This window comes from Ruditapes philippinarum, unplaced genomic scaffold, assembly GCF_026571515.1.
Source record: "Ruditapes philippinarum isolate M1 unplaced genomic scaffold, ASM2657151v2 ctg222_1_1_1_1, whole genome shotgun sequence".
Taxonomy (NCBI): Eukaryota; Metazoa; Mollusca; class Bivalvia; order Venerida; family Veneridae; genus Ruditapes; species Ruditapes philippinarum.
In genome coordinates this window covers 111,975-124,213 of record NW_026858054.1, presented here as the reverse complement: position 1 = coordinate 124,213, position 12,239 = coordinate 111,975, and the positions used below count along the sequence as shown (strand labels likewise).

At 32.0% G+C, this 12,239-nt stretch overlaps 1 protein-coding gene across 1 annotated transcript in view; it reads left to right on the top strand.

Annotated features, from left to right (window-relative positions):
- Window positions 1–55: 55 nt before the first annotated feature.
- The window catches only part of LOC132751942 (sucrase-isomaltase, intestinal-like), an 82,843-nt gene continuing 70,659 nt past the window's right edge, over window positions 56–12,239 (top strand). The window contains exons 1-4 of the mRNA XM_060742163.1: window positions 56–883; window positions 8,230–8,378; window positions 9,224–9,401; window positions 10,101–10,197. Coding sequence (XP_060598146.1) covers window positions 299–883; window positions 8,230–8,378; window positions 9,224–9,401; window positions 10,101–10,197 — 1,009 coding nt within the window. The 5' untranslated portion in view covers window positions 56–298. The remainder of the gene's footprint in view (window positions 884–8,229; window positions 8,379–9,223; window positions 9,402–10,100; window positions 10,198–12,239) is intronic.

Sequence of the window (12,239 nt, the reverse complement as noted above, 5' to 3'; positions counted from 1 at the left end):
ATATATCCTCTCTTATTTCTTTACAGGAGAAAACTGCCGACCAGTCAACCTGTGCTGTATTGTTTTAACCAAAAAAAAAAAAAAAAAAAAAAAATCATTTTGATAAATAATAATTTTCTGTTGTTACATGTGACTGGATTATGGTGCAGAAAATGACTTGTGATTAGAAAAACTTGAATGGTAGATTTATGACATTTACAGTAATTGTTATAACATGAATAATATAGATCTAGTATAAATAAATAAAAATTAAGAGATTCAGGTTATAAATTTCCACAGTTATTAAAAATTGGTGAAAATGTCTGATGACAAGTTTTATAGGTTTGAGGAGTCTGCTTCACCTGTGGTTATAGGTGAGGAGAAACCTAAAAGCTGTTCACGGGAGAGACTGTGCTGGATTTTACTGGTTCTTTTACTAATTGGTGCTGTAATTGGTGTAAGTGTTTATTTTACCGGTAAGGATGATACAGCGTCGGATGGAAAATTGGACGCACAAACAGGCGGTAAAGTTACAACCGGAGCTCCGGTTGTTACTGTAACAACCAAAGGTACTGCAGCAACAACATCAAAAACAACTGAAAAACCAGACATTCAAGAATTGTATAAGAGAATTGATTGTATACCGGAAGCACATGGTGGGGTTGTTAAGGCAACACCGGAACTCTGCACCAGACGTAGATGTGTATACTCAGATTCTGGCATTGCAGGAATTCCAGTATGTTATTTCAAGCCAGGCCAGGGGTATAGGGCAGCTCGTTATGAAAACACCAATCTAGGGTTCCGTGTAAATTTGGAGAAGAAAGTAGATGGGCCTTTTGGCAGTGATTTAGATACAGCAGTTTTCAATGTAGAAATGAGGGGAGACAATATGATTCGCTTCACAGTAAGTGCTTATTATTGCCGATTTTTAGATATTTTTGTTTTATTTATTTTTTTGGTATTTAAGCTGAAAAACAATATGAAAGAACATGATTGCTGAATGTCTTTGATAGTTTGATTATTCAGAGAAAATATCTAATCATTTTTCAAAGAAAATTCTTGTTTCCCTCTCATTGCATTAAATTAATGCTTTTTGGGTAAACTCTAATATATTTTTATTGTTGTTACTTACCTATGGTAAGTTTGAGTTCAAATAATGCCCTCTAAACATTCTATAAATAAGTACTTTTAGATAAGGAGGGAGATTAAGGGCCATAACTCAGTTTCAAGTTTCGTCTCAATATAGAATATAATTAAACTGAATAAGGAAATTACTAGTGGTAAATTATGACTGTTCTTAAATGTTATTTATATAGCATCTGTTTCAACGGCTCACTGTTGCAAGTTAAAGCCGTGCTGAAATAAAGGTTGATATAAGTTGCTCCATTTCTGACTGCAGAAAGCAATACACAAGGATATAACTTTTTTTTATAAAATAAGGAAAAGTAACTCTTGTTGTAAAATTTTGAATTTAACACGCTTCAGTGTTTGACAGTACCTCTAGACGCGAGAAATCATGATCACAAGTAGAAAAATATTTCTTTTTTGGCAATTCCACTTTTTCATTCATAGTCATATATAAATTGATGTGAAGAGATGAATTAGCTGTCTTAAAGTGCATTTTGGCAGGTTGAAATAGGTGAGATCTTAGCATTTAATCATTTTAGCACTACGGTATTTAATGTGGTGCTTCAACACTTTTTTAGTCTTATTCTAAAATTTTATTCATATTCTCAAGGAAAGGTGACGCCTGTTGTAAAATTTTATAAAAAAAATCAAGGAAAAGGTAACTGTAGTTGCAAAATTATTTAAAAAACAAAAGTAACTCTTGTTGTAAATTCAAAGAAAAGGTATCTCTTGTTGCAAAATTTAATTTTTTTCAAGGAAAAGGTAACTCATGGTGCAAAATTTCATTTTTTTCAAGGAAAAGGCAACTTTTGTTGTAAAATTCAATTAATTTTTTAAGGAAAGGTAACTCTTGTTGTAAAATTGTATTAATTTAATAAGGTAGGGTAACTCTTGTCTTGAATATATTTAATGATAATATGTATATTCTTCTATCTTTCTTAAAATTTTAGTTTGAAGTTAAGAACCAAAATTCAAAAGTTTAATTCAACATTTTAATATCACATTTTGTATATTTACAATAGAAATACAAGAGACAGATATAAACAAGTGATTCTCATTGACAGACTCTGCTTCTAGGTAGAAGAAGATGAAACAAACAATATTTTATTTTAGGCCTAAAAGATTTGCAATAATTAGAGTCTTATTTAGTTATATACAAAGTAAACAGCCGTACCGAAAACCTAGCATGTACTTAAGTACAACTTACAAATGTTATATACAGTACGAGGGGTGTTCAAAAAGTAATAGGACTGCAGCTCTACTGTTCACATTTTTTCATCTACGTACACGAGTTTACAAAAATCGAATATCGGAATTTGTCCTCTATATACAGTGACAAAATCAATACAATATGTTTAAAAACAACAATTCTGTACAACTTACAAATGACAAGGGGTACGCGACCCGGCGCACGCTAATTGTTAAATAAATGACGTTCATGACGTCGCAAAATAAATTCAAAATGTAAACAGCGTCATTCTTTCTGAAATTATTCTCCACAATGTTCTAAGTGCTTGAATCATGTAACTATAACCAGAACTCATCTGTGGAGATGTAGCGAAAAAAGCAATCACATTTTCATTTCTTTATTCGAAACATGCCCGGTGGCCGGCAACTTTCGGTTTGATCTCGTGATTTTGAGTATTCTGACAAAATGATTTATATCATTTATTTGCACATGCCATCTTACATTCTTAAAACAATATGATTATGTACAGTAAATTAAAAATGCTTATTAATTGAAAAATATTCTCTTCTTCTGAGCACATGCTATCATTTATTAAACGAAATCGAGAAAAATTGATACCGATCATTACCACGTATCATTATCAAATTTATTCAATGATAACACACACACACACACACACATATATATATCTTATAAAATAAAATAGTGTTTAAAACAAATTTCCCCTATTCAATAATTTTCTTAGAACTGAAACAGTATACCCGATGCAAACATCAAACATGCCGGACAGTTCGCGGACTGTATACTGATACTTTTGTAGCGCTATTGCAATTAACGTCTCTAACGTCCGTCAATTTTCCGCTTTCTCCCTAGCCCTTTCGTGTCTGTGATCTCATATTTACCGTCTTTGAACTGCTTTCTCCAGCTGAAAACGAGTGTCCTAATTGCCCAATTATTGTTCTTTAAAAATTTAATCTTTTCATACGTAGCTGAAGGAGTAGGGCCTATCTGTTTGGCAAAATTTAATGATCGTACACATTTTAAGTTTTTCAACGTCATTTTTCTACATTTAACGTGATTATCACTGCAGTTCAAAACGTTATAGTTTAGCGATTTCTTGTCTGAATGACGTCAAATTTGGACAACATGACACTTTAATATGATAAAATGTGTTGGTGAAATATTAGGGGGAAAAGACAACATATTATGAATAAACTGAAAGTACAAATTAGCGTCAAAATATTTTTGATGCGCTGCGCCGGGTGCGTGTTACCATGGTTATTTAATATCACGGGGAACACGCGTTTAGCGCAATAATTCAATAAACTTATGCTAAAGTTGTAGAAAACAATTATCTATTGCCGTGGATATGAAAATATTTAAAATCTAATGGAATATGGAGACATAAGACTCTTAGTCCTATTACTTTTTGAACAACCCTCGTATATGTATTTATCAACAATACTAAACTGATGTTAATCTTGTCCCAGATATTCTCATGATTCTATGGTGCAGTGATAATTGCATTTATGATTGTTCTTTTAATTCATTATTTAAAAGTGAAGAGGTTGTAAAAATATTAACTCATTGTCAGACACATTTCTTTTTTATATATAAAGACTTTCATATTTCTAGACATTTTTCAAAGTCTGTTGATTTATAACTTTAGAAAAGACCCATGATTTAGTGCATCCTCAAGAAAGATCAACTAGAAAGTACATGTATAGCAACACCTTTAGAACTTAAATTCTTTTTTTAAATTTCTTGCATAATCATTAGGAGGAGATTGATAGAAATGTATTGAAAACCTTTTGGCAGCATTTAAATCATTAGTTAAGTGATGTCATATATATATACATGTATTTTATAATGGCATGCAAATGTTCCAGCCATCAAATTGTGATGTCATGAGAACATGAAAATGTTCCACTTATCAACTGATGATGTTATGACATGCAAATGTTCCATCTTTCAAGTTGTGATGTCATTATGACATGCAAATGTTCCATCTTTCAAGTTGTGATGTCATTATGACATGCAAATGTTCCATCTTTCAAGTTGTGATGTCATTATGACATGCAAATGTTCCATTTTTCAAATTGTGTTGTCATTATGACATGCAAATGTTCCATTTTTTAAATTGTGATGTCATTATGAAATGCAAATGTTCCAGCACTGAAAGTGTGATGTCATAATTGCATACAAATATTCCATTTATCAAATTGTGATGTCACAATGATATCATAATAACATTCTTATATTCTGTCCATTAACTTGTAATGTCATAATTGCAGGAAAATAATTCATTCATTAATGAATATATTACAGGTTAAATGTATGTGTAGACCTGTCTTTGTTTAGCAGAATAAGAAAGTTGAAATTGTGTAGAATAAGATGTTTTGCAAGCATTATTCTGTTAATGCAGGAAGCCACAGGTTCTGTAAAATATACTTGAAAGTTAATTGAAAGGATACATGAAGATTTACACATTCATTTAAAACAATCAACTTTTAGTGCATGCCACTTGAGATTTGGTGAAAATAAATGATATAATTCTGTTTAAATTATTGTAAACTTCTTCAAAATCTTAGGATTATTTATGTTATCTGAGAACTATGTGCTAGATAACATAAGATTTATATTTAAGATAACATTGAAAGATAGGTTATCTAATAAATGTTTGAATTGTTTGCTAAATACTTAACCCTGCCCCCATTAAACAGCTGGAGCTAGTTTATATGTATTCTTTTTGATTAAATATTCACTAAACTTTAAATATCAGCATCATATAAGTTTATTGTAGTTCTTATTTGATTACATTGGCTAATATTATGTCACATTGAAATTTGCAATGTCATCTTAGTCCATTGACATTGTCAATCTCATCAAAGTGTCATGAATATTGACAATGTCATGTAAGTCCATTGACATTAACAAAGTCATCTCAGTCCATCGATATTAACAAGGTCATCTTAGGCCATTGATATTGCTGATGTCATGTAAATCCATTGATATTGGCAAGGTCATCTAAGTTCATTGACATTGGCAAGGTCATTTAAGTCCATTGATATTGCTGATGTCATGTAAATCCATTGATATTGGCAAGATCATCTAAGTTCATTGACATTGGCAATGTCATTTAAGTCCATTGATATTGTCAAGGTCATGTTAGTCCATTGACATTGGCAAGGTCATTTAAGTCCATTGACATCTGCAAGATCTTAAATCAATTGACTTTGGCAATTCAGGCAGGCTTGTAACCTAACAATCAAAGAATTAAAAGGTTCCTGCAATAGAGCCTTGTATATTGTGTTATCTTTCTAGTTATAAATAAATATTGAGTGCATTGATCAGAAACTTAAGATAAATAGGTTAATTTTTCTGTATAAGATGTCTTATCTAATGCTCTTATTCTAAATTACATCCAGGAAGCACATTCCTTTGTTTCCAGTATATTAAGTTATCATATATCAATCATAAGCTTTTAGAATATGATATTATTATCTTGCATTCTAAACTATTAAAGTGGTTGTTATGATACATATATGTCTGTCAAGTATTTGGTTCTTTTTCAATTAATCATGCTTAAAAACTTTTTGTCCATGGTAGAGGTCGTTTTCTTACCTTTTCTTTGACATTGTATTTTTTGACATTGTATTTTTTATTTTTTTCATTATGCTAACATTTTTGTCAAAATAAACAAAACACATGTAAGTGATCATATTCATAAGAACTACTGGCATATAAATGTTCTTACAAAGTGTTTGAGCAAAATGATCAGACTATAATCATGAGATACAGTGTAACCTCTGCAGTATAGCACTACATAGAAAAATTACCGCTTCATATCAACAGGGGCTGCATTTCATAAAATGTCTGAAATCAGTTAAAGGTCACGTGTTAAAAAGTCTACATTTTGTGTCTGCTCCTTAACATTTAAACTGCTGCAATGTTTTTATGATAACTTAGCAGAACAACAATTTTGTGCCCTCTTCAGAACTTTTAAACTCGAAAATTTTGTAATTATATTGGCACAAATGATCACTATCATCACCTACAGGAAGCAACAACTTGGTGGCTACCTTCAAGGTCAACATTATAACAAAACCAGCAGTCTTTAAATTCTCACCTGAATGATTTGTAAACATGAAATGTGTAACAAATAATACATTAGAGTCACAATCAAAGTATTCCACTAGAGCCCATGGAACAGCAATTTTGCCTAAAACATGATACTACCAAATGTGTAAGAAACTTGTTAATAAATGAAGTCTAAAATTATCCATGGTCACCAAGACCTTGACCTAAAAATTTAAACAAATTAAGAGTGTCTTCAAAGGTATCCTTCTGAATATGGAAGTTAATTAACAGACTTTTGTGATGAGCAAATGTGCTTATGATATGCATGGCACAACATCATGGTTATGGTTGGGTAAAAGTCAAGAAGTACACATTCATGTCTACTGCGGAAGAGGATTTAGCTGTACTTCAGACTGCCTTGTTCTAATTTCAAATGGTTTTACTGTAAGATTTACATATCGGTCATACATGACATAATGTGATATTTAAAGACAAACAAGAGTAGACTGTTTTTACTTAGCGGGTGAAAACAATCCCATGCCATAAATCCCTATAAAACGATACATTTATACTTTATATCTGTTATCAACATTTTTAAGTAAAACACACCAATTTGGATTTATCTTTTTTGACAAGATATTGCTTGTTTTTCCTATCTAAATCCATCTACATGGTCGGGGACAAACCCTGCAGTGTCCTTTGATAAATATTTTTGATTGCGAAGATTGGGAGGTTATGCCTTTGTTTAAGAGAACATTTGAAGTGTTTTTGTCACAGATAAAGGTTTTAAAGAGGTTGTTATTTAGTTTAAAGTTGTTAATAAAATGTAATACCTGTCGATTTTAAAGATATATAACTTAGGGAGAATAAACAATAATTATCGTTGTTACTTCCATATATGTATTGAATAAGTAAATAACAATGCAACTCTTAATTAATTGAAAGTGATTCCTTGTCTTTAAACCTTAGCCTGCTGGATGCCATTATATATCTCCCCATACCTCCGTGCTGCACCTTTGAATCATCACCTGCACTGTTCGTTACTCAATCATTAAAAATGATCAATGGTTTTATCAAGATTGAATGATGGACAAATCAGTTAAAGATATTTTGAATAGTAAGGGTTAAAACCTTTAATATTCAGAATAAACATGCAAGCCTTTGTTAATTGTGGTAATTGAAGCTTTTTTGAGGCACTCCTGAGTTCTCTTCTTTGAAACGCATTTGTTTGAATGCATGATCCCTTGGTTAAGAGGCAGGACACCTTGACTAACATGGCACCTTTTCCCCTTTTAACACTCTTTGTATAATTGGACTATACATTTGTACTTTTCATTCATAAATCTCAGAAGCTTTCTGACAAAAATCAAATTTTATTGGAATTCCTCTGCCCTCCTATTCATTACTTTCTTAAAAAGATACGCATACCATTTTATATGAAATATGTTTTTTGGAAGGTAGCCTGTCTAAATAGCTAAACTTACATTATTGTTGTTGAAGTTGTGACCTCTAGGTATAGATAAGTATAGATTTTATTTTAATAGTGCTTTTATCAGAAGATGAAGTGTATGATATAACATAATATATTAACACTTGAGGTGAAATTGTTCTGTGAGCAATCTATTTTTGTGCAGAATTCAACCTAAATTATTATTAATATAAAACCATTTGAGTTTTAAAACTGACATTGCTCTGTCCTATTTGGTGTCCTGCTGAGCTTCTTGCATGTGGCCCTGTGTGGGGGAGGCATACATTGAATGCCACTCTTCCCTGTTGATTTTGTTTTTCATATTTTGTATATTATTGCATTATTTGATATAACTATTTTCTGTATAATATAAATTTGATTCCAGTTTGATGACCCAGTGTTTAATCGTTACAAAGTCCCATTAGAAGTGAACCTACCAGAGGAAAAACCAAAATCAGCAAAATATGAGATTAAGATCACATCAAACAGTACATTTGCCTTCCAAATTATCAGAAAATCAACAGGAAGAGTTCTGTAAGTATAACAGATCTATTTTTTCTATTGACACAATAACATGTTGCCAGTTACTATGTTTGTTATATAATATGCCAATTTTTCATGCCATATGCTGTGGTGTAGTGGTTAGCAAATTGGACCTTTGGTTTGAGTCCTGATTTTTTGTGTGATTATATATATATAATAGCAAAACAATGCTGCTGTTACTCCTATTGGTACATATTTAAACTTAGTTTACACCTCTTAACATGCTAAATGTTTGAAATGGAATTACCCATCTTTTATAGTCGGTGCAGTCCATACAAAAACTAGGGGATTCCAATATCAATATTTTAAAACATTGAGCTACCAATAGTAAAGTGCCTGGTCAGATTACAAGAAAGATAGGTCTGGCTCTCTACTGGTGGCAAAGGGTGATCACTCAAGGTTACAGAAGGCTAAGGGTTACTCGCAACATTTGATGTGCTTTATTTGATGAGAGGACATGAACTTTCTGTTTGGCACTGTACTGTTATGCATTATTATGATGGAGACATATTGTATTGTCTTTGACTGTTCCAATAAATGTTGTATTGTACAGTTATTGTATGTTATATTTGATACGGAGGTGTATCATTAGAAAAACTATATATTTGATTTGATAACAACATATTTAAGCCAAAGATAGAGTCAAATTCATAGGAAAATAAATCTGGAACTATTATTAGTAACTATGTATTCCTATTTGATTTTCTGATATTCACATAATTATTCTTATTGAGAACTTGCAATTTATGAATGTTAATAGAAATCTACTGTTGCACACAAAAAATACAATAACATATATTTTAAGCAGCAATACGGCATTCTTATTTATATTTCAGTTGGGATACTGGTGTTGGTGGTCTGGTATTGTCTGACCAGTTCCTGCAGATCAGTACCAAGTTACCATCAGAAGATGTGTATGGATTTGGTGAAAATCTTCATGATACATTTAGACATAACTTAAGCACAACTACAACCTGGCCTATGTTTGCCAGGGACCAACCTACATCACACTGGGTAATTATTGATATTTGAACATATCATAAAATTGTTTGGTATGTATCATTTGTTAAGCTTCAGTATGTGCATGTCAGGGGGTGTCTGTGGCCTAGTTTTTTAGGTTGTTGACTTCAAACCACTTGCCATTCACTGCTATGAGTTTGAATCTCGACAGGGACTTCTGATTCTCTCATGAGGGGAAATTATTCAGCTAGCTTGTGGAATGTAAGTGGTTCTCTTCAGGTGGGTGTTTGTGTATGAGAAGGGCACCTGAGGTCTTCCTCTACCGGTAAAGCTGGAAAGTCACCATATGACCTATATTGTGTTGGTGCCACTTAAAACCCAACCAGATACATGTATTTTCCCCAATGTTCTTTATTTACATGTTTTATATATGTCTATAGTCTTTTCTGGAGATAAACTGTAGTATTGGTTTGACAATAATATAGCATTATATACTATAAAGGCTTCATTATTAATCATGATACATGAATGTTACTTATGTAAGCTGTATCTCAGATATATTTTTTGGTTGCTCTAAGTCACCTGACATGTATGGATTGACATCAAGTAGATTGTCTTGAACCTTGCAAGGCACACATCTTTGTTGCAGACTTTCTTTTTAAGTTTCATGCTTGTTAAATAGTTAATAGTAAATAGTAAATAGTTACCTTTTATGATGTGTACATTTATAATGATACTATTTTCTGATTTTAGAATCAAGCTAACTTGTATGGTGTACATCCATTCTACACATGTATGGAAGATGATGGCAACTCCCATGGAGTTTTCTTGTTAAACAGCAATGCAATGGGTAACTTTAAGTATTCATTTCTATTTCATACCTTTCTAAATATAACTACCAGTATACTTTCAGCATTTTACTTTCAGCATTTAAACCATGTGGTGTTTAAATAGAAATCATTATTGGATCTTAAATGTTATCAATTTAGCCTCGTTTTCATTTCCAGAGTTCAAAAAAGTCGCCACACATTTTATTTCTAAAGTCCAAAAGTTTCATATCAAATCCATATCACAACCCATATAGCCTTGTAACCATTTTCAGAATCTGAACAGTTCATATCAAATCCACATTGCACCAATTTAGGCTGGTTTTCATTTTTTTTAGAGTCTACCTGAAACTTTACATCACAATTGAAGGTCATTTTCCAAGGTCCATAACTCTTGCATGGATTTTGATTGAATTATAGCACTTTGTGAACTTACAAATTTTCAGTTTTGTGTGCAAGAGTAATCTTCATCACTATTTGAAACTCCACATGTGTCTTCAGGATCTGAAGGTTATTGATCAAGAATCATAACTTTAGCATGGATTTTGACTGAATAATTTCTCTCAAAAATTCCTGTTTTGCATGCAACTTCATGTGCAGTTTTGTATCTCATCAACCACTAAAAGTATTTGCTTGAAATTATGACCTTTAGGTCTCAGTTAGAGGTCACTGTCCATGGTCAGTCACTGAAGCGTAATTTTTAGTGCCTTTGTGAACTAAATAAATTCTTGGTTCAAGTTTTTTGTTGCAGTATTAATCTCTATAACTACTGCAAAATTAGTCTAAAATGGTGCACTTATCTTATAGACCATTATTGAAGATCACTTACCAAGACCCATATCTAATACATACATGTATTTTGCTTGAATAATAGCCCTTTGTAAACTTAGAACATGCAAGATCAGTATCCACCCCTTGTAAACATATTCACATAAAACTTGGCACATGTTTTCAGGATTGTTTTTGCAGGTCACTATCAAAATTTAAAAATTCTAGAATGGACTTGGGATGAAAATACATGCAATTAAATATTGTGGATTTTGGATATAATTTTCCCCTTTGGAATTTCTATATTGTTCAGGTCCTAGTTTTAATATCAAGCACTGAGAATAATCGGGCTATCTTTCTTACAGGCAGCAGTTGTTGTTTTACCTGCTTTGATTTTAGTAGATTTGCTTTGATCAAAGGTTGTACTGCTTATCTAAAAGATCTTTCAGACTTTTTTTTGCATAAATTTCAAAGAAATACCAAAGACATATTTTCATTAATATGAAAGGATTTGTTAAATGTAAATTAGATTCACTATCCAAATAGAATAAAAATCCAAGGATCAAAGAATGCAACACTTTTCAAAATCAATATTCAGTGGTAAAATTTGAAAATAATATGTGCATGCATATTTTGCCTTATTCAGTATGCATGTTATAAAATCTTGTAGGGAAAAGTACACAATACAATGTAAATGATATAAACATTTTTATTGAGATTTGAGATATTGAGAGAAATGTTAATACAATGTTCATATATTCACCTGATTGACGGATCTAACACAGTACAATCAAGTAAAGCTTCTGGCTTTGGTATTAAGACTCTGTGATTCAGGTGGCATCCATGGCTGAGTGGTTAAGGTCCTTGACTTCAAACCACTTACCCCTCAATGCTGTGGGTTCAAATCCTAACAGAGACTTTTTATTCTTTCATGTTAGGAAACTATCCAGCTAGCTTTCAGAATGTTAGTGGTTCTATTAAGGTGTCTGTTTGTGCCTGAAATAATGCACAGAAAGGCACCTGAGGTCTTCCTCCACTAGTTAAGCTGGAAGGTCACCATTTGACCTATACTCTGTTGGTTCGATGTTAAACTCAACCCCTCAAAAAAAGGCTCCTCCTACCAGTAAAGAGCCAGGCTTGCCTGCATTACAATGTAGTCTGACCAAATTTTATATTTCTGACTGGTTAAATTATAATTTAATATGGAAACCTTTAAAGAATAACTGACCAATTAGAAATTTCTAATTCAAAGTTTAGTACATGTCCTTCAATATTGTCAGTTTAAGGTGAGTGATCG